Source organism: Melanotaenia boesemani, chromosome 11 (assembly GCF_017639745.1).
Source record: "Melanotaenia boesemani isolate fMelBoe1 chromosome 11, fMelBoe1.pri, whole genome shotgun sequence".
NCBI classification, from domain to species: Eukaryota; Metazoa; Chordata; class Actinopteri; order Atheriniformes; family Melanotaeniidae; genus Melanotaenia; species Melanotaenia boesemani.
Genome location: NC_055692.1, coordinates 13,265,718 through 13,288,362, shown reverse-complemented (window position 1 = coordinate 13,288,362; position 22,645 = coordinate 13,265,718). Strand labels below are relative to the sequence as shown.

General features: G+C 39.7%; 1 protein-coding gene across 16 annotated transcripts; it reads left to right on the top strand.

Moving 5' to 3' along the window:
- On the top strand, positions 1–22,400 carry atxn2 (ataxin 2). 16 transcript variants are annotated; one of them, XM_041998962.1, is made up of 27 exons: positions 1–496; positions 2,268–2,298; positions 2,671–2,730; positions 3,112–3,183; positions 4,476–4,626; positions 5,221–5,235; positions 7,730–7,854; positions 7,999–8,090; positions 10,206–10,394; positions 11,127–11,299; positions 11,644–11,892; positions 13,022–13,207; positions 13,358–13,537; positions 13,676–13,783; positions 13,939–14,009; positions 14,103–14,467; positions 14,783–14,846; positions 14,946–15,092; positions 15,705–15,722; positions 16,293–16,359; positions 17,323–17,516; positions 17,818–17,959; positions 18,082–18,264; positions 18,364–18,578; positions 19,683–19,860; positions 19,988–20,029; positions 21,609–22,400. In XM_041998962.1, exons 1-27 carry the CDS (start codon positions 387–389, stop codon positions 21,635–21,637), a joined length of 3,456 nt encoding a protein of 1,151 aa, XP_041854896.1. In that variant the 5' UTR covers positions 1–386; the 3' UTR covers positions 21,638–22,400. The 16 variants fall into 16 exon arrangements, with proteins under 16 accessions (XP_041854896.1, XP_041854897.1, XP_041854906.1 ...); XM_041998963.1 differs by having other exon boundaries at positions 16,293–16,365; positions 17,833–17,959; XM_041998972.1 differs by having other exon boundaries at positions 16,293–16,365; positions 18,166–18,264.
- The last annotated feature ends 245 nt before the right edge of the window (positions 22,401–22,645 follow it).

Genomic DNA, 22,645 nt, shown 5'->3' with positions numbered 1-22,645 from the left:
GTCTTTTCGCTGTTAGCAACGGAAAGAACCTGAGCTAGCTGTAAACCCTATTTTGAGATAATCGAACTTTTTTGTTAGGATTACATAACAAATTGACAAGAGGTGCAACGCACGTATTTATTTTGGAACAGTTACTGGAGCGTGTTGTCTTTTTTAAATTTAATATATATTTTTTTGTTTTAATAAGAATTGTACACATTGCTAATTTAGTTAGCAACTGTTAATCAGCTAGCTAGCTGCTAGGCATAGCATCCTCCTCAAGAGGCACGTTGACATTAGCCTGATAGCACATTAGCGAGCTGTCACACAACCACACGCCGTCTCTTAGCCAAGAAATTGCGGTCTGAAACTGGTCGTTTTAGGACTCTGTCTTTTATGGGATCACCATGTCAATGAAGGCCGGTGGAAATCGCAGCAAACCCGGTGGTGGCAACACCGCTGGTGCGACCGCCTCCGGAGCCGGAGGAAGCGGCGGGGGTAGACAGAATCTGGGCAGGTCTGTGAAATTAAAACTTAGTGAAGAAAAAATGCAGTAACAATAGCAGAATTGGTCAGTATGTGATTCTTGGGCACAATCACTTTCAGCACTCGTAGTTTGATAAGATGACATTCATTTTAAATGGCCCAAAAATACTACGTTTGAAAACGTTATGCGGGCCTTGCGACATGTTGGTTTTACAGTGAAACGTTATGCATTTAGCTAGTGAGGCCTATGTGCTTGGTCCTGTAGTGTTGCAACTTGAACGCTACATTTTTCTCTTTGCACGTTAAATACAATATCTTTTCTTGTAACTGATCACGCATGTGAATATGTTTGGACGGACAATTATCTTTTCCCCTACACGTGCTTTGAAATGCGTGCTTGCCAAGTTGCTGATATCAGTTTACTATCAGCCTGGAGTCAATTTGGCTTGAGTTAATTAGCCGTTTGACAGTCCATGCTTGTAATCCAGTGCGCTTGCAGTATTGTAACGGCTAGTTAACGGGCCACAATTTGGCTACTTTTCAAAAATAAATGCAGCTATCTTCATCTTACGACCATATAGCTTGCCACCTTACTGCAATAATACTGCAACGGGATTGCCAAAAAAAAAGAAAAAAAATTGTTAAAAGCGTGTGGGCACATGAGAGAACAGGGAGGGTGTGGAGACAGGGGCGAGGAGAAGAGGGGGGAATTACATACTGACCGGCTTTCAACCTTGACGTTGCCGTTGCTTCTCGTGAGAAATGGTGTCCTTGAAGCATGACTTTCCTTACACATATCCTAAGATAAAGCTGACAGACACTGTAAGTTAAAATAATGGCATGCTTATTGTGGTATTTAGTGGCCCTTTTCGCGGAAGGCGTCTCTTCACTGGTCACTAGCATAGACCCATTCATTGCGCAGGTTTAATCTGTTTAGGCCGAGCATAGACACCCTAGAATAAAATTGCCCTCAGAGTCATGCATACCTAAAACAGCACATTTCAGTTTAATATGTTAACTTAATCAGATATTAGTTGTGTTGTGGGCATAAATGGTAGTTGTTCACACTGAACCGTGTGTGAATGCCTGGCTATGTGCCAGCTGCTGAACAAGGTGCATTTTAGGACATGGTTGGGGGGGAAATGTGCTAAGATTGTTAAATATTATTCAAAACCTACAAAATGTCATGGAATCACTAGGGAAATAATAGTATCCACATTTCATTCTGATATAATGGGAATATATTTATCTACAGGCCAGTTTGGTTTTCGTCTTTTTTGGGGCAAGGGGCAAAAATCTTCATAAGACATCAAATGTTTGCAATTTTCTGCTTAATGTTTGTTGTCTCAGTAGCTTAGGCCACATGCAGTTGACCCATGTGAACAGCATAAAAAGCGTGCATTTGTTGAAACACAATGCTGAGGCTCTCAGCTGTCAAATAGTGATTGATTTTACATGTATTCTGAATTCAAACAAAGAGGAACAAGTACTTCTTGGAATAGGCATCTGTTATCCAGATATGTGCTAGTTGCATCAGAAACTCCCAAGTTCTTGGCCTTTGCTTCAAGCAGCTAAGTCAGCACACGAAAGCTGATAGGTTTCTAGATGGAATTTGGATGAAATATTCATCTGTGCTTGGGATGTTTGTTTTGGGTTCTCCTGTGTGGCACAGTTTTCCTAAATTTCTATTGTTAAATCACACAGTTGGCTTTGTCAGAGTGCTGTTTGCTTTAGTGTGCTAGGAAGAACTTGACTGTTAATCATGGCATGTTTGACAGTAATGTAATTGTTTTTTCTTTCAGGGGAAGACATAGTGGTAAAGGTCCTATGGCTGTAAGTATGGCTGTTAATTCTTGCACATCTGTGTAGTACAAAAAAAAACAAAACAAAAAGGCCAAATAAACATGTATAATCAGAAGTTGTGGATATATAAATGTGAAGTATATTTAGAACACTTCTTTTTTTAAAAAAAACATTTGCTTATCCTGTACAGTCATTTAAAAACATTTTCATGTTTTTAAACATCTGCATTTTGGATTAAAAGTTGCAAAGACTGGACAGAAAGAAATAAAGTTCAGTGTATGGGTCGCTGATATTTACATTCATTATGAAAGGAGTGCATTTCTTGTAGGTGTTGCACAACTGTGGCACAGTCATTCTTTGTAAATGAGAGCCAACAAAAACAATTGTATATTTTTTCTTTAGGTCATTTTCAATGGTGTATATGCAAATATGAGGATGGTCCATGTGTTGACTTCAGTGGTGGTATGTCTACTTTGTATCTAGCATTTCTTTCCTCTTTTAATGTTTTCTTCCAAATATTGTCTTGTTTTTAACTGATATTAAAAGAGAAGGCATAGCTACAAAACTGCTTGGAAGGCAAATGATTCATGCTTACAGTAAATAACTAATAACAGCCCTACAATTTGTCTTTCAGCACATGCTGTGTCTTCAGAATGTCTACACAGCAGTGAACAAAGCTTGTTTGTAGGGACAGCTGGTTGCATAAACAAAGCAAAGATTGATCAGTTATTTGTCTGCATCATAGCAGTGGTTTCTTCTGAAAAGAACATGTAAAGAGACATTTACAGTTTGAGTGAATGAGAGCTATATGGTGTGAATAACATCAGGTTTGTTTGTTCACAGGGGACCAAATGTGAGCTCAGAGTTAAAAACGGAGCTATTTATGAAGGAGTTTTTAAGACATATGGTCCAGAGGTAAGAAAAGATGCATATTTTTCTTTTTTTTTCCATAAGGTGCCAATATGGAGGTAAATCTGTTACTGTTTTAGTAGCTACATATATGCCAAGCTTAACTGTGACAAAATCCCACCAGCACCCAATAGCAGCTTCACCCCTGAGGTGGTTTAGATCAGTATCACCCTTTTCCATCTTGCCTTTTATGGCAAAGAGATATGTTACCCTTCATCTTCCCTTTTAGGATGAAGTATTCTCCAATCTGTTGTCCTTGAAGAAAATAATTTGAACAAATGAACATCTTAACCTGAGCAATACGAGTTCCTCTTATACTCATGTTTTAAAGCATAGCTTTAAATTCAGATATTAATGAGATGCCAGCAGCATATACGATCTTATGTTCTCACTTCATATTTTTCTATCTGAAATCTCCCACCGCTATCACAAGGTTGTGTATCTGAAATATGAATAAGCCTGGCAGGATACCAAAAAGAAACTGAATTTGGTGTGCTGGCTGTGGCAAAAGCCACTATGTTTTGAAATGAAAACAAAACCTCATATTTGGTTTTTATTACCACAAGAGGTCCAAGCTGAACAGTCAAATATGCTGAAATGTTTACATGTGGCTGTTCTCCCTGCCCTTCTGTACACTCTCTCCAAGTGAACGCAACTGTTTGGTTGCAGGACTTGTGATTTCAATTTTCTTACACAGAATTATACAAGTTGTTAGATAACTCTGCGTTTTGGGCAGCATTTTGGAAACAGCTGCAGCTGGTGTGGAAGCAAATAAATGACTGTTGAATGATGTTGGTGATTTCCTAAAGCTGATCTGGTTCTTCATACTGGGCCAAGACTGTAGTCTTTAATTCCAGCCACTTATATGAAGTGGCAGACTAATTGTGGTTGATATCCATTGATATGATTTTATTTTTGATTAATTTGGTTATTGTGCTAAAAGAAAATCTGAAATAATACATTACATGTTATATATTCAGGTAAAATATTTTGATGGTTAATAATTAATAGCTGCTTAATATATAACAGTGTAACAGCCAATCATCTTTAAGAGGCTGGACACTGAATGTTTGGTATTTCTGTTTAATTCCTTTTCCTAAAAGATTATTATTTAAGTTTCCAAGTAAATCTCTTAACTGCTATGTCCAATGACCGTGAAATATGACAGGTAGGAGACAAAATATGTTGTAAATCTTCCCTGTTTTTCTTTTTGTTTCTCATCTTTTCAGTAGATGGTTCAGATTTTCACTGTATTTCAGTTTCTATTTAATCTAGTTCAACGTGACTGTCTCCCTCAGTGTGACCTGGTGTTGGATGCTGCTCACAGAAAGAGCCCAGAGCCAAGCACAGGCCCCAGGAAAGAAGATATTGTAGAGAGCATCATTTTCAAGGCCTCTGATGTTGTTGTGGTGACCTTTAAAGATGTGGACTTGAATTTCGCCAGGAAAGGTACTGAAGGCATTTGAATTATCAAACATATTTATTAACAGTGTATTGCATATTTTGGTGAGTTTGTCTTTTGTATTTGTCACACAAAAAGTGCCAAGGGAATGCAAACCAGTGCACACACACATTGTATTGATCATTTTTAGTCTTCACTGCCCTCATGTCACTGACTGAGTCTTTGCCATGAGTCAGTCATTGAAGACTAATTTGATATATTGATTGGGCTGAAGATTGCCTCAGCCCAGCAAGACACTCAATAAAAGTTGAGTGATTCTGTTTTCATATAATCTGTCTTGGAAAACATTAGACTTTAAGTTTTGTGTTTATAAATGATAAGTTAAAATTAAATGTTCTTAAAGATATGTCTTATTACATGACTTAATAGTTAAAATGAAAAGATGTGGAGTTTTTGTGTACACAGGTTGATTAAAACGCTGAAAACTGCACTCATTTTGTTTAAATACTGAAAAGAAGCAGTTTTCCTTTGCTGATGAATACTCTAAATGGTCAAGTAGTCAACTATATGTTCATCAGTCATTGTATCTGTCAGTCCATCTCTGACTCTGTCGTGTGTGTCTTTTCTTTCCAATGGTCTAGTCTCCTCTGACACAGGTAATATATGACTGTTCTCTCCTGACACATCTGTATGCATTCAGACATACATGCTTTATTAGACAATTGGAAGATAAAATCAAAAGCTCAGCTTTAAGCTGTCACCAGTTGTTGCTGCATTTTAATTTTGACGACCTTTGTTATTTAATAAAAAAATAAGAATCATAAATGTGATGCTGGTCAGTCTCACTCCATCTTTTCATCAAAGCTCCTGTTATCTTTAGACTGAATGTTGCTTTCAGTGGAAAAAGTCCCACTCCCCTGTTGTAAATGGAAGCAGCTCAATTTTCACATCATTTAATTGATCATGTTTGTGACAAATCTAATGTTTAGCATATTTTTTTTACACAAAAAAATATAAAAGTGAGTTGTTGGTATTTAATTTGTTTGAAACTAACACTCAGTCTTGACTAACTGTTTTCTAGTTTTAGGTTGACTTTGAAAGTTCTGTTTGAAAATATGACAGGATTGATGATGTTGTGGATGCCGTTATTTCTATTACATTTCTTTCAGAGCATTTCTGCATCTAAAGTTGGTGCTCTGCTGCTGCTCTCGAATCAGACCTAACTAGTCCAGAGCTCTGGTTTGAAAGAGTTTAATAGAAATTATTGATCGTATGAGTATGATTCCATTGAAAGCAACAGATATAACATTTCAGATTACATACACCATTATGTTTAGCTCACTATTGCTTGATTTGTTTTTCTTGCCTGAAGTTCTTTTAGCTCATAATTGACTGTAGTCTGAATGCATGTTTTCTTACCCCACACCCTACCTGTCTTTGATTTGCAAATTATTCTTGTTGTATAATTGCTAAAAATGATGCTACATCAGTGTTTCCCACAGAATGATAGCATACTTGTGCTGGTTTGGAATGAAAAGTGGGGTGGGGAATGACAGGTGGATAAGGGGGGGTTGGTATTACCATACCTTGCAATAAACCTTTGCTCTGTAATCTACATTACTCACAAAAAGTTGGAGATATTTGGCTTTTTGTTTGATGTCAGAATGTACCCCAAATGCACTGTTACTTTTACAGGGGAACTTTGTTTGACTCTCTCTAAACTTTTGTATACACATGCACAACTGTTCATTATTTATTTTTTTTTTTTGTTGTTGTTTGTTTGTTTGTTTTTTTTGCACAAAATGTTCTTCTCTAAGAAGGCGATTAATTGGGAAAAAAAAAAAAAGTTTTTTTATTTTTATTCTTGTTGCCAAAAGGTGCTGAAAAAAGTCAAAGTTGAACTTTGTTGGCAACAGTAGCAAGCGTTTCTGCTGTGACACAATCTTTATCCAGTCTGCTTGCACTTAGCACAGAGGGGCTAATGTATGTATGTGTGTGTGTGTGGGGGGGATGATTACAGCTCTGTGCTCTGCAGCAATATATTTCACTATTGTGGATGGCAAATAATAAAAATGTGCAAGTGAATAATCAATTATGTTTGGGTGGCCGTTGGAATACATGGGCGGCCTGCCCAAGTATTAACATTGTGTGGGAAACCCTGTATATGTATGCTATATTTACAATCCCCTTGATCCACAAAGCATGCCAACAACCTGTTTAAATATTTACCAGACCTGTTAACCCAGTATGTGTACACTGCCAATGTCCTGTCTCTGTTATTTATTTTTGTCACATGTGCTTAAATGCACTTCATAATGTTGGGTGAATTGGGATAAGTTATTCAACTGCAGGTGGCTAGTATGCTTTAAGCACACAGTCCTTCGGTGCCAGATATGTCAAATGAGAATGTGCGAGCAGATTCTGGCCAACAGGAGATTGGATTTTCCTTCAGATATTATTGAGGTTTCACTTTGATCATTGGCTGTGATGTGTATATATATATATATATATATATATATATATATATATATATATATATATATATATATTTTTTTTTTTTTTTTTTTTAAACCATTGTACTTTATATGTACGAGCTGTCATCAGTCGTAAGTAGATTTTTATACCTGAGAATGCTATACCTCAAGTTGTTGCCATGGTGATGCTGGACAAATTAAGTGAAAAAGTAAGGCATTGCAGGCACTCCTGTGATACTTGATTTTGAATTTATGCTAAAAGCAATCCAGAATTGACACATCATACCAATTCATTTATTGCGAACATTATGCTACAAACTATTGACTATGATTTTCTTACTTGGTTGTATTCGTACCATATTCTAGATTAAACTGTTGGAATACTTGTGTTTTGCCAGCACCAGGAAAAGAAGCTTAAGCAATAACTCAAATGTTTTGAAAAGATATTTTTACCATACAATGAGACCCATGTCTGGTTGTAAGTGGGTGTGTCTGTCTAAACTTCCAAAACCCTCATTGATACCTTTGCTGTGAAAACGTATGGCAGAGGCTGATAAAGCATGAGCTTTTCTCTGCATAAACGGTGAAAGTGCAGCCATGTGATTGCATACCGTCAAGAGATTGAGGGGCAGTATGTGCTTCGTAAGTAAATGTGTATACTCTCTTTGTGTCACAGACAACTTCACAGATGCTGCTGTGAGCGGGAGAATCAATGGTGAGCACAAAGAGAAAGATTTAGAGCCCTGGGATGGAGGAGAGACCCACAACTCTGACAGCCTTGAGTCTCTGGACACAGATGTGGTGAGATAAAAATCACAACAAACAGACCTATGTTGTACCTGGGATGTCATCCAATCATCCAACAAACTGGTTGTGTCATCTGTTGAAGTAAATATTTACAGCTATTTTGTCAAACTCTTTCTTTGCTGCTGCTCTCTATATCAGTCAAACGGATGGGATCCCAACGACATGTTCAAGTTCAACGAGGAGAAGTATGGAGTCCTGTCTACTTATGACAGCAGCTTATCCACATATACGTAAGCCTCAGCATTTTATTTAATTTTCATTTATCTATTTATTGCATATTTTTTTTTCTTTGTATGACTCAAATGACTTGACCATTGCAGAATATTCCACTTCATTGTCTCAAACTGCTGGTTTGTTTTCGCAGTATGTTTTGGGTCATTGTTACTGTGACATAACATGACATATCAACCTTGCTATATGTGAGCAGAAAGTACATCACTATAGCTTCAGATTTCATCCCACTGTCTGCTGTCACATCCTCAATAAATAGCAGCGATGCAGAGCCACTGGAAGTCATGCATTCTTTCGCCATCTAAACTACCTCCACTATGTTTTACAGAAGATGTGGTGTACTTTGGATCATGAGCTGTTCGCAGTCTTCTCCATACTTTCTTCTTCCTATAATTCTGGTACAGGTCGATCTTAGTTTGCCCTCATGAAGTCTTCACTTTGTGGTAGACTTGGATACTAATACATTTACTTTCTGGAGAGTGTTCTTCACACAGGTGGAGGTTGGGAAGTGTTTTTTTAAATCACTATGGAAAGGATCATGCATACATCCACCTCTGTTGTCTTCCATGGACATCTAGATTTTTTTTTTCTCAAACTTACCAGTGCTCTCTCTCTCACAATACACAGAACTGTTCATTTAGGCCTGGTACACACATAAAGATTATCGGGCTGGTTTTGTCCCGATTTTGCCCCTTCCAGACCAAGGACAGCAAATGTCAGATTGTCTTTAGTCTTATAAGATTTTCCTATAAAATTATCATTTGGTCTGAGGTGTGTTAAGAGCAAATTTGTCCCGATAATCGGCTCCGAAAGCTGACGACTCCAGAATTGTGACTCTGTGGATGGTGACGTTGAACGGAATGTAGCCAATCACAGAGCGAGCTGGCTGGGGAACAAGGAAGGAGATAAAGTCTGTGTTAACACTTTCTCCAGTATGTTATTTTTTTCAGTTCTGACTTTTTCTGTTAACAGTTTTCCCAAGAACACATCATTCCCTTGTTTTAGAAATCCTCTTCCATGCTGGGTGTTGTTTTCCGGTTGTTAGATCACGTTTGGTCACGTGAGATGTCCGGCTCGGGGGTCTAAATTCTAGATGGGTTGCAGGACAGCATCGTTATGTATGTGTTGTTCTGTGATTAGATTATCGGAGCACACCACACACAGTGTGATCAACACTGTTAAATGCCTGATTTTTTTATCTTCATGTGTGCGGGCTCGAACAAATATAAAATCTCATCAGATTAAAAAAAAAAAAAAACTTGTGTGTTCCAGGCCTTAGTTACTCTTAACATTTCATCTATCTCTCTGATGCTTTTTGCTTCCCAGCCAAAGGATGGTCTGTTTCACATTAATTGAGAACTCCTTTGAGTGCATGTTGTAGGTTCACAAAATTAGCTTCCAAATGCACATACCACACCTGCAATCACCACTAGACCTTTTACCTGCTTGATTGATGATGGATTAATGAGAGAATAGGACCACGAAGCCCATGAAATAGCTTCAGAGTTAACTGTCCAATTACTTTTGGCCCTTTGAAAAAGAAGCAGCTACATAATTAAAGAGCTGTAATTCCTGGACATTCTCTCCAATTTGGATGCGAATAAACTCAAATTAAAGCTGAGAGTCTGCACATTAACCCCGTATTGATTAAATCAGGGGTCCCCAACTCCAGTCCTTGAGATTTACCATCCTGCAGGTTTTAGTGTTTCCCTGGTACAACACACCTGATTCGAATTTTTAAAAAAAAAAAAAAGGTTTTCCAACAACTTGTCAACTTCTACACCAGCCTGTTAATGACCCATTGATTTGAGTCAGAAATGTTGCAGTAGGTATGGAAACACTAAAAACCTGCAGGATGGTAGATCTCGAGGACTGGAGTTTGTGATCCCTGGGTTAGATATCTGTATCTTGAATAGATTTTGGTAAACAGCTAAAATAAAACTTGTCAGTGTCCAAATGTATATGCACGTGACTGTATGTTTAATATCTCGGGTTATTTCAACTTTGTTGTGTCCTCCTGTCAGTCTTGTTACAGTGTGAAATGACATTAAAGAAAAAAGTTGAATTGAAGTGTGTCGTTATCAGTCTTAATCTGACCAGAATTTGTTTCCCAGGGTCCCCTTAGAGCGTGATAACTCTGAAGCGTTCCTGAAGAGAGAAGCACGTGCTGCCCAGCTGGCAGAGGAGATCGAGGCCAGTGCCACATACAAGGCCCGTGTGGCCCTGGAGAACGATGAGCGCACTGATGAGGAAAAATACACTGCTGTGGTGCGAGGGGAGAGGGAGACTCACGCACTCAGCAGGTAGGAGCAGGATACACATAGAAAATTTAGGCATTAACAGTGTACACACCTTGCATTCAGCAGTTAGCAGGCATGTTCAGATTTCATTCATTCTCCCTGTTGGTCATTTGTTTCTCAATGTCACAACTTGTAAAGCATAAAAAAAAACTTTTCCCATCATTTTTTTTTTGCAAGATGTATCAGTCAAGGTTTCTTTATAAACAAAAAATAAATAACTTTTTACTTTTTAAAATCTGTAGCATGTATGTGCATTAACATAGTCTTAAAATATATTTAGATTTCTTATAAGGCAATGCAGCATCCTCTCACAGGTTCTGTTCAATAAAATGAACAAAGAACCTGAAAGGGTGTGTAATTTTCAGCACTTGTTTATTCAAGGTAAGAAATATTTCTCTGGAACAGTTCAGGATTCATATTTCTTTGGGTCAGCTTATTATACACCACATGCACATTTGTATATGTATCACATGTTTTATACAGAGCTGATTTGCAGGGGAAAACCTTCAGCACAGCCTTGAGAGGCATTTAAGGCTCAATGGAAAACAAAGTAGTTCCAACAAATTCACTGAGTAGATGGTATCTACCAGAACAAATATTTTAATGATGATTAAGGCTTATTTTGGGAAATGAGAGGCACTCTGATACATATAATGCGGTGTAAAATTAATCCTTCATTGTATTTAACCTGACCATCTGCTTGTTTCTGTGTGTCTTTGTTTTGTGTGAGAGAAGAGAGAACAAGTACATTCCTCCAGGTCAGAGGAACAGGGAAACAATGTCATGGGGGCCAGGACGCCAGAATTCACCTCGTCTGGGTCAGAGTTCAGCTGGAACCTCCACTCCTCGACAGGGACCTCACGATTACAGTCCCAGTTCTGGGGCTGACCAGAGGGTGGTTAATGGAGGTACGTTTAATTGTTCAATCACAAACCAGTGGTGTTACAGTCCACTCACTATATGCACCATACTTCTGAAATGGGGACTGTCAGTACAGTGACTGAACTGTGACAGGGAAACAGATTTTCCTTCTTCCAGCTTAGATTCTTTGAATATAAAGTTGGTGAATTACATGTTACTTGTTGTTTCTGTAAATGTAATTTTCTGCATTTATAGCTTATGTTTTTTTGCCTTTCTTTCTCATATTTATTAACACACCCTTTTCCATTTCTTTCTGCTGAGCTTTTTTTTTTTTTTTTCTCCCACTTGAACTGGTTCATCATCCTTGATCATTTGTCCTTGCCTCTTTTAGGTTCATCCCATTGGCCCTCACCCTGTCCGTCTCCTTCCTCTCGTCCCCCCTCTCGTTACCAGTCTGGCCCCTCTTCCCTGCCTCCTCGGGCGACCACGCCCACCAGACCACCCTCCAGACCCCCTTCTCGACCTTCCAGGCCTCCCTCTCATTCATCTCATCCCTCCTATCCTTCCTCTTCATCCTCCTTTTCTCACCATGGGCCCACGTCGCCAGCCTCCACTCTGCCCAAACGCATGTCTTCAGAAGGTATCCACATTACTGTGGAGCAGACTTGGGCAAAGACATGGGTTGAAGGTGGAGGGATTGAACTCCATGTTTTAAACTAATTTTCCAATCGAATTTAGAATGTTATTAATAGGGCCTTAAACGTAAAGGGAAGAAAAACTTTCAAAACTAAATTTGCCCAGGTCGAGTGTGGAACACAAACATAGGTGAAATTGCTTCTTCAGGCTGACTTTGGGTCAGATTTGCAATTTCCACTCACATTAAAATGTGAGGATTTGGTATTAAACAAAACTGACCCTTTGTTAGTGTATCAGGCAGTTTCTCCTCGGCATGTGGGTGCATTGAGGGTTTTTTTTTTTCCTGCTGTGCTTTGCAACTCTGCTCCTAACATGGATTCTGGCACCAAAACACACAAGCACCAATCTCTGAATTTGTTTGCTTCAAGCTATTCAAAGGAAGATTGGAGGGGGGCAAAAGGCTGTGTTAAGATGTGAATGAAATGTGAGAAAGATGGTCTTTAAAAAAACAAAATACAAAACAATTGAAGTGGTTGGTTGAGTCACATTCAGTCTTTTGCTTTTGTGTTTCAGTGCAAATGGTTTTTAACAATGAAAATGAAAATACCATTTCTGAGATTTGAAAATTAGTATATGCATTCACATTGGATAGTTATTTGTTTTCATGCAACAGCCCAATTTGTAGTGACCAAAAGTGTCTTAAAAAACGTAAACAGTTGCTGTTGTACATGTAGTAGCAGTCAAGCATTTCAGCGAAATCCGTCAATCACTGGGCTGTCACTGTTGACCACAGAAGTTTTTCTAAAAGCAGAAAAAATAATGCCAGCTTATTGCCTCATTTCTCTCCTCTGTTTTCTCATGTCTCACTTCACTTTGCTGTGGTTTAAGAAGTGTGTTGCAGTGTTTGGTCACTTCCAATGATCATCTGCTGTTTCTCCACTAACATGCATGCCCACCACTGTCTGATGTGATTTTGAAATCTTGAGTTTATGATGTAGTCATTGCAGAGGATTGACATATCCTTCTGAGCCAAAGAGTTTGAAAAGAAGCCTTTTACAGCTGGATGTCTGAAGGCTGTAGAAAAATCACTACCACTTTCAGTTCACGGATTGTATGTTTGACTTCATCTACAGGTCCTCCCAGGATGTCTCCAAAATCTCAGCGGACACCTCGTTCCCACAGAGTACCACCTTCTCGAATCAGTGGCATTCCCCCTGGAGTGGACTTGATTTCCCACAGTGCACCTGGAGAGGTTTCAGCAACTCCACCAACCAGGAGTAGCTCTTCTGGAGGGACTTGGTCCTCAGTTGTCAGTGGAGGTAAGACATTTTCTTTTTCATTTTTTGAGATAATGGATATCCTGAAACATTTTTTTAAGAATACATGCCCTATTATTACAGAGTATGTGGCTGACATGACTTAATAAGTCCATGTGATCTCCAGTGACTTTCTTTTTCTGTCTCTCCTAGCTCACAGACCTCGCTCACCCCGACAGAACAATGTGGGAGGAGCATCCCCTGGCTCCTCCTCTCTCTCTTCACCCCAGACAGGAACAGCTCCAACTGAAACCATGGCAACACTGACATCAGCTTCTTCCCCTACTGCTGCTAGTCCTGCCCCCAACATGATCACCTCTCCATCAGGGGATGGTAAACCCACGTTTAATAGATACTTTCACATAGGCTGTCTGAGTAGACAATAAATACAGATGCTATGAAATTTTTCTCTGATTTTGGGTTCAGAGTAAGCAGAATATATATATATATATATTTTTTTTTCTAATGTAGCTAAGGAGTGTCGTGTCCAAGAGACAAGGCAGACATCGCCATCAGCAAATAAGGAGAACGTGAAGCCTTTGGATAGCTCCCCTAGTATTTCTAGACCAGTCTGTAAAGGTACAGTAGACACTGGATGTCTCTTTGTCTTAGAAATCGTTGTTGGAACTTTTCCTTGATCATTCACAGAAATACCCGCATTTTGCAGTAATTTAGAATGTGGTACAACAATAGAATTTTATATGTTCTTAATCTGAATCCATTTCTGCTTACAGGACCCCCTTCAATGGCACCAGACCACAGAAAACAAATAGATAATTTGAAGAAATTTAGTGTAGATTTTAGAGTAAGTATCTCAGTCATATGGCCAAAAAAAAAACTAAACTAAAAATTAGTATTTGAGCCTTTTCAGCTAATCTTTTCATTGCACCTCTTCCAGTTGCAGTCTAGTTCAAATCCAGAACCAGCCTTTGACCAGATGATGACCAAGCCTGTCAGAGATCCAGCAGAAAAGCCTAAAGACCTTCCCCTGGACAAGTCAACCACAGTGGGACGGGACAGTAGTGAAAATGGTGTTGTAGTCATTGCTGCTGGCACCCCTGGAGCTGCTCCTGCTTCATCCACTACCACTGCAAATACCAGTAAGCCTGGCAGCCCCGCTGCCCTGTCGCCTTCTCCTTCAGCACCGGACCAGAAGAGGGCGGGAATGGATGTGACATCACAAGGAGTTCAAACAACAGCCACGTCTACATTCAGTGGGCCCAAGCATGAAGAGAAGGAGGAGAAAAAGGAGGCTGTTCAAGAGTGAGTTGAAGGGAGACTGAATTCTGGTCACACTGTCTTTGTGCTCCAAATAAAAGATAAAACCAACAGTGATCCAGACGAGTAAATTATATTCTGTGTAGTAAAACCTGAAAAGTTTTATTCTCTACAAAGATTCATTGTCCTCAACAAAAACATACATAATACAGTCTGAGTTAATTCAGCCAGTCATAAAGCGCTCAGTGTTCAGCTTTTTTATAAACGGCTTTAATTATTTGCTATAAATCAGATACATAATGACTCCAGTCTGAGCTTTAAAATCTCACTTTCTTCACTGTTTTTTTTCTCTCTCTGCAGTCAAGTTAGAAAATCAACCCTGAACCCAAATGCTAATGAGTTCAAACCCAGGTTTAACACACAGGTCAGTAAAGCCTCATGCTGCGAAATCACACACTGCAGGTACTACAGTGGTGGCTGCTGAGCTCATTATATCTGCGTCTCCATTTGTAATCCCCATCAGCCCAAACCAGCCAACACCCCAACGCCTCCCCGCCCTCAGGGCCAGCCCAGCCCCTCCATTGTGGTCCAGCAGCCTCCGGCTGTTTATGGTCAGACAGTCTGCTTCCCTCAGATGTATCCACTCACACCAGTCAGCCCCGGAGTCCAGGTGAGACACAAACCTGCATGCTGAAATGTGTGACATGGAAACTGTTTTAATTAACTTTTGTTCAGTGCAGATCACAAGCTTAACATCCGGTTAAAATGCAGGTGTAATGAAAACTAATCCCTAATGAGCGTCAGCATGAGATTGCCCTGTACGTCTGCTCATACTTTTCCTAATTCTTTTCTCTCCTCTGTTTTTGATTTATCTTTAAAGCACATTATCCTTTTTCTTTGGAACACGTCTCACATTTGTTCCTTGTTTTGTGTGTCATTTTGTTTTTGACCTACTCCTGTACAGGTTCATCTTTTTCTCTGACTTTGTCATCTTCTAAAACTTCAAATATTTTCTGCATAAAGTTTAGTAATATTTATAAAATATACAATTTTTGTAGAGTGAGAGAAATTGGAATAATGTTTTGAAGCATTCTCGAGGAACTTATAAAAGTGTTTAGCATATGTTTGATGAAAGTTGTTACATTTGTGGATGTAAATCTTTATTTCTTGTGTTGCTTTAAGAAAAACTTGGTGATCCAACATCCGACTCGTACAAACGATAACAACTAAAGAGTGGTGTTTTTTCCCTTTTCTCCCCCTCCTCTCTTTCTTGCTCCATTAGAAAAGCATAATATGGAAGGTTTGTGAAGATTTCTATTTTTCAATACTTGTTTTTTTTTCTTTTCTTTTTTCGTTTAAAGCCCAATCAGTACAGAGATGTTTTGCTTGCTTGTTGAATTAATGCCATCAGATGTTGGTTTGCCAACTTCTTATTGCAATTCATTTTAGAAGACCACCGCAGATGGAATTATAACCTCATCTTATTTCTGTTAGCTTTTTTTCTGTTTACCAAACAAATGGCTGTAAGCTAAAAAGAATTTAAGTGTATTTGGTTTTGTTGCAGTGCATGGTGTATGGTATGAAGAAATGATGGATTTGCAAGCAGTGTTTGGGTTATCAGAGTTGTAACATTTTTTCTTAAACCTAATGATAGACAGAAAATGCATGTGACTGCAGGTAAGCGATGGCTCCCAAACATGTCTATGTATTAAGTGATGGGTTAGCTGCCAGAGCAACAGATAAAAGTTGTATTTATGCTGCACAACAAAATGGGTAGTAAGTCAAATGCAAATTAGCTTTTATATTGTCCCCTAAAGAGATGATCCACTTTTTTTCTTGTCTACGCTCCTTACTCCCCTTTTTTCTCCAGTCTCCAACCATGTACCAGGTGCCGATGCCTCATATGACAGTCAGCCAGTCTAAACCCTACAGACCAGGTAAAGGTGAGAATAACTGCTGCTTTCTCTCTCATTCCCCTTCAATTTATGTCTTTTTGCCACTCTCTGAATTTGCTAAATGTCTGGTTGGAAAATTTCTGGTGGAACTAAGGCCTGGTACACACAAGGTTTTGTTTAATGATCTGTTTGAGCCCTCACATGAAGATAAAAAAAATCAGGCATTTACCAGTTTTGATCATAGTGTGTGTGGTGTGCTCCTCAGACCAAATGATAATTTTCTAGAAAAATCTTATAAGATTTAAGATAATCGGGTGTTTGCCATCCTTGGTCGGGAAAAGGCAAAATCGGGACAAAAACAGCCTGATAATCTTTGTGTGTAACAGGCCTAAGAACTTATGCATAATTTCACATTTTCAAAGTCTGTTTTCTCTGTGGGATCCTAACTCTAGTTGCTATGTTACATTGTTTTGATGAAAAGTTTTTGTTTTGTTTTTGTTTGTTTTTGTTTTATCAATGCTCAAGCCAAAGTTTTAATATAGAAGATTTTCTGATGACTTAAGTGGAACATATTCTTCTTGATAGGTGAAAAAATAGAAAGAATCTCTTGACATTTTAATGGCATTTGCACACAAGAGTATTGAAGTTTATGTGAGAAATGAGAGGTTACTGAATGTCACAATGAGTTGGAGGGGGAAAAAAGCTGGTATACATATTGTTATTCATAAAAGGACTGTTTTAATAAGTAATTACATATATTTTATACAGACAGGGATTTATTTGTTTTTTGGAGCATGGTCAAATGATCCACATGACCACGCCTAACATGGTCAAATGTTTCATATCTTCAAAAAGTTATTTAAAAAAAATGGGTGTCGAAAAAGGTGGATCATATTATGAAACGTTATTATAGTTGGTTTATTCTGGGACACACCTCATCCCTGATAAATTCTGATTCACGGAATGATTTTCTTTTCCATGTTATCTCCCAATATGAATATTTAGTACCCAACATGCCCCAGCAGAGGTCAGACCAGCACCACCCGACTGGTACACCTACCATGATGCACCCAGCAACAGCAGCAGGGCCACCTATTGTAGCAACGAACCCCGCCTACTCTGCACAGTACTTTACCTGCAGCCCGCAACAGTTCACTAGTCAGCCGCTTGTCCAGCAGATGCCACACTACCAATCACAAGTAAGATTTACTGTCTTCAGTCTTGGAAAAATCCAACCCTCAGCAGCTGATAGTGGACATTTTGGCCCAGGATTCACCACAATTACTGTGGTACCTTTAGTGTTGACTGTCTTCATTTCTCCCAGCTGTCCACTAGCCAGTGATTTGTTTGACAGATGCCTGTGGGTCAGCAGCCTTATGAGAAGCCATTATAGTACCAGTCTTTCATCTCTTTTGATCTCTAACACCTTGAAGTTTTGTTAGTCGTTCAAAACTGTAGAGCAGTAGTATAAAGCTGAGGTTTTTTGTCTTCTTTGTGTTGTTATGTGTCATTCAGCCACAGCACGTGTTCAGTCCAGTGATGCAGGGCAGTCCCAGGATGATGGCGCCTCCTACGCATGGCCAGCCTAGCCTTGTCTCCTCCTCAACTACACAGTACCCAGAGCAGACCCACACCATGTATGGTATGTCAGTTCCCCAGCTTTGATAGTTGATTTAAGGCCTAGAATGTGCAGGTAATGTTATGTGTACTGATTCAGGGCTATCGTTTATACTAACACTGATTCCTAATCCACGGTGTTTCCAGGGCCAATGCCTCAGCAGTACCCCCACCCTAGTGCTACCTTACACCCTCACCCACAGCACCCTCAGCCCTCTGCTACTCCTACAGGCCAAGCCCAGCAAAGTGGTCCTCCACAGCATGGAGGACCCCCCAGCCACCCCGCTGCCAGCCCAGTACAGCACCCTCAGCACCCACAGGCAGCAGCAGGTAATTATCTCCTCCTAATGTTACTGTACTCGTCCCTTGTGAAGTATTTCAGCTGGAGCAATGTGGTCATGTATACATGTGTGTTTCTGTGTATTATAGCAGCAGCAGCAGCAGCTCAGGCCCTGCACCTGGCCAACCAGCCCCCACAGCAGCAGATGTACTCGGCCTTAGCTCCCACGCCCCCCTCCATGACACCTGGGCCAAACCCACAGTCTCCACAGGCATCATTCCCCTCTGCTCAGCAGACTGTCTACATCCACCCGCAGCAGGTGCAGCACGGCTACAACCCCAACCACATGGCACACGTGCAGCAGGTAGGTCACAACCCGCTGTTCATGCTAGATTTAAATGTGAGAGAGAAAATCTGGGATCAGTTCCAACAGATGTTCAACCTCATTACTGGATCATATCTGAGTGTTGATAACGCTATAAGTGGAGTGAATATCTTTTTTGGCACTACGACCAAATTAAAAATAGCACATGGATTTCATGCTCTCTAGATTTGAATGCAAATGGTTTTAGTTTGTCGTTTCAATGTCAAGTGAATGGTGACGTACAAGAACTAAACTGGTGTTTATGTCTAGTCAAGAACTGGTTTGTCTGTCTCTCAGTCGACAAACTGCATTGTATGACACCAGTAGCTCCACCCTACCATACTGTACCATTCTCCTATGGACCTACAACTTAAGGGGGCCTAGAAACATTTAATTTTGGATTTATAAGACCCTTTTATACTGGAAACACAAAATAGGACAGTGTAACAAACTGACCCCTACCACTCAGTGGAAATGGAGCGTCCCAGAAGCACCTCCCCACTCCACTTGAACTTTTCTGATCCTTTCCTAAAGCTCAGGGTGTGAGACTGAGTGTTGATGTGCTTGTCTGGTCTTGTTGAAGACTGGACTCATAACCTTGGACAAAGCACTTTTTTCTTCCTGTTCAATAGGTGTAAATGTAAAGACATTTTCTTAGTTGTGTAAGTAAATTGTGTCAGCCCCACCTTGGTATAAACTGGCAGCAACATTAGAGGACAGTACAGTGTAGAGAGTGTATGAGAGGCACAACAAAATAGATCTTTGAAACCTTTTTTTAGGTGCATTCCCGGTCTGAAGCATGTAGTCTATTGAAAATTTCTTGTTAGCCAATAATATATCCACTATTGATCATGTGTCCCTACTTTTTTTTTTCCATCTTCACACCCCACAGCTGTTCCCCACCTGCAGCTGCCGTCCATGTGGCTCCTTTTAGTAACAGACAGGCAGGATCTGTGAATGTTGTGACTCTGAAGCCCATCTGTTTCATCTTTGTGACCAACTCGTCTCTTGTCCTCCTGCTTGGATCACTTTCTCTCACTTTCTCTCAATTTGTTGTCAGTGTAACACACTTGGTCACACTCACAAATTTTCTCTCACCCCCAGGCACATATGCAGTCCGGTATAGTGCCATCTCACCACCCGGCACCCACCCACCCCCCTATGATGCTGATGGCTACCCAGGGTCCTCCAGGGGGTCCACAGCCTCCTATGCCTCAGTCTGCCCTCAACCACATCCCTGTTTCCTCCACAACACATTTCTCCTACTTGGCACATCCACAAGGTACTTTTATTTATCAGCACACTCATGCAGGGTGACAGAAATATTTATGTAGCATGTACTTTACTGCTGTTGTTTATACTTGTTTGTTTTGTTTTTATTATTATTTTGAATCTTTCATTGATCACAGTTCAGCTACTAACACTGGGCAGCCATCAGAATAACAGCTTTGGTAAATACACAAATATTGTGTTTTATTTTGTTTTCTTACATCATTTTGGGCCATTTCTTTGAATTGTCCAGAGCTGAGGAGTTTTTATTTAATTGGTCATACTTTGAGTAAAAATAGCCAAAGTTCATTTAACTGCTTTCAGGTTGACAGAAACCCATCGTATTAACTGTAAAAACTAAAATCATGTTGTCTGTAGATGAACTACACCAGTGCATGTCATTTATTTAAGCTCACAATCCATCGTCTTGACCTTTCCGTACTTATTCCAAAATAATGAACTAGATAATAAAATATAGCTTCCAAAATAAGGACATTTTGAATGTTCACATGATTTCACAAGTATTATAATCAGTTTGAACAGGATCATTTGAGTCTGTAAACATTTGATACTGGGAATTTTCTCTACAATGTAAATTTCTGACCATCAGCTTTCTCTCTATTTAACACATTTATGGACACCATTAAGCAACCGCTCCCTATGTGAACACAGTGGATTGATAGTGTGTCACGAGGGCGATTCTCTGCTTGTAAATGCTGTGTTATTCCCTCGCAGTGCAGAAATGCCTCCTCGCGATGTGTTTTCACTCGCGGGTACCAACTTACACACATCCTGTGTTTAACATTAGCGTACTCCGTTTCCATGCGTGCGGTTGGTTTTCAGGTGTGCCCCTTTTGGAAACGGTGTATTGGAAGGTCTCCGACTTGTAAAATTTAAAGCAACTTATCTGCAGCTACCTTTGAACTCCACAATAGACTCTGCGTTCACTTGCAGTGCAGATGTCTGACAGCAGAGTAGCTTTCACTGCTGTGCTTCTGGTGTCGACAATGCAGGATTAATTAAAAAAAAGTTTGACATCCATGTGAAACAATTTAATTCTCTTCAATTTGAAGGCGTGGTATGTAGCCATGGCAGCCCATCACAGCTGAGTGAATGTAAGGGAAACAGAAGAAAATGGAGGTCTAGGCAACTCTTGTAAGGGACACTAGGGCGATTACATCAGCGGGTCTTAAAAAAAAAAAAAAAAAGAGTCTAGGTCAGGGGTGTCAAACTCCAGTCCTTGAGGGCCGTTATCCTGCAGGTTTTCATTGTTTCCCTGATCTAACACACCTGACTGAAATTAATGGGTTATTGTGAAGATATTGACAAGATCCATTTGGATCCATTTAATTTTATTCAAGTGTATTGGAGCAAGGAAATAACTAAAATCTGCACGATAGCAGCCCTTGAGGACCGGAGTTTGACACCCCTGGTCTAGGTTGTAGAATTGAAAAGGGTGCAGTTTACAGAGCTACTCACTTTGGGAACGTCAAAAAGATAAACAACTGTAGCAGAATCAGCTAAACTTGTGTGTGAATTGGCCTTGAACTCATCTCTGCTCTCAACTGTTCCTGAATGCTACTGACTAAATATCTTACCATCCAGCTCCTGTTGAGCCAAGCATTTTAAGTAGAATTTCCCGTTTATTTATACAAAAAGCCCAGCTCCTCAGTTCATCATGGTACATAACTCTCAATAGTGTCATCATGGAGGATATCTGGCTTTTATCTTTACATTTTCTTTTCTGTCTCATCCCTGCAGTGCAGCCTCATCATCAGCAGCAGCTGTAGATAGGGGGCGCCAGCAAGTCGAGGGACCCGCTCTGCATCATTTTTCTCAACCAGAGCCTTCATAACCAGGCGATGAAGAGAATGAGAGCCTTCCCTTTCCTCTCTTTCCTCATCCTCACCAGACATGCTTCACATCAGCTTTTCTCTTCCCTCCCTCCTCCCCTCCCAGACTAGGCAATAAGAGAATGTTAACAGGTTGATGCAGTGGCATGTTTTAACAAGATAGTTTTTACGGACTATTCAAACATGTACACACACACACAGACACACAAGCAACTACACACACACACACACACACAGAATTTAAAGGGTCCCAGATTGCAACTTAAGTCAGCTTGCCAAGTAAGACGTGAAAGAGAGAGTAATTAATCGGTGACGGTGAAGACGATTCAACTGGAACTTGTATTTCATCTGCACCTTGTTATATAAACAAAAAAATCTTCCGACTTTAAGACAGTATTAATCCTACTGTTTTACTGCTGCTGCTATGTGCTGCGTTTGTTTCCAGACTACGTGACAAGTTTCTAACCAAACTAAAAACAAAACACAACCAGACTTCACTTCCTGTGAAACAAACTTGTTTTGGCAGCCAAGAGGACAGGAGAAAAGTTATTTATGAAATTATATTGGCTGAGGTGATCGGATCCCACTTCTCACCTGACCCTTATGTAACGTTTAAGTTAACTTTTACTTTGTAGATAATATAAATAATTTAAAAAATGAGCAAAAAAATTTAAAAACAATAAAAAAGTTTTAAAAACTGGATGGCTTCCTGTGGTTGAATTGTATTGTGATGGATGGCTCGACAGTGTTCAGACAACCTCTCATAGTGCTGCTCATGTTGTTATGCATGGAAACATTACTGTACAAATTCTTCTTTATTGCCAGGAAAATGAGAAGTTGCAGAAATGTATTAAAATGTGCAAATATAAATGTAAAAACAGTACTTTAGGCAATAGAGTGCACAAAAAGTCAGTATTTGGTATTATTGCCTGTGTACTTCAACAT

What these genes read in the sequence shown, in the direction of transcription:
- atxn2 (XM_041998959.1), top strand. Translation starts at nt 387, where the DNA reads ATGTCAATGAAGGCCGGTGGAAATCGCAGCAAACCCGGTGGTGGCAAC. An exon ending in AACCCAGGTTTAACACACAG is followed by an intron (nt 14,847 to 14,945) that starts GTCAGTAAAGCC and finishes AATCCCCATCAG; the next exon opens with CCCAAACCAGCCAACACCCC. An exon ending in CTACTTGGCACATCCACAAG is followed by an intron (nt 19,861 to 19,987) that starts GTACTTTTATTT and finishes CATTGATCACAG; the next exon opens with TTCAGCTACTAACACTGGGC.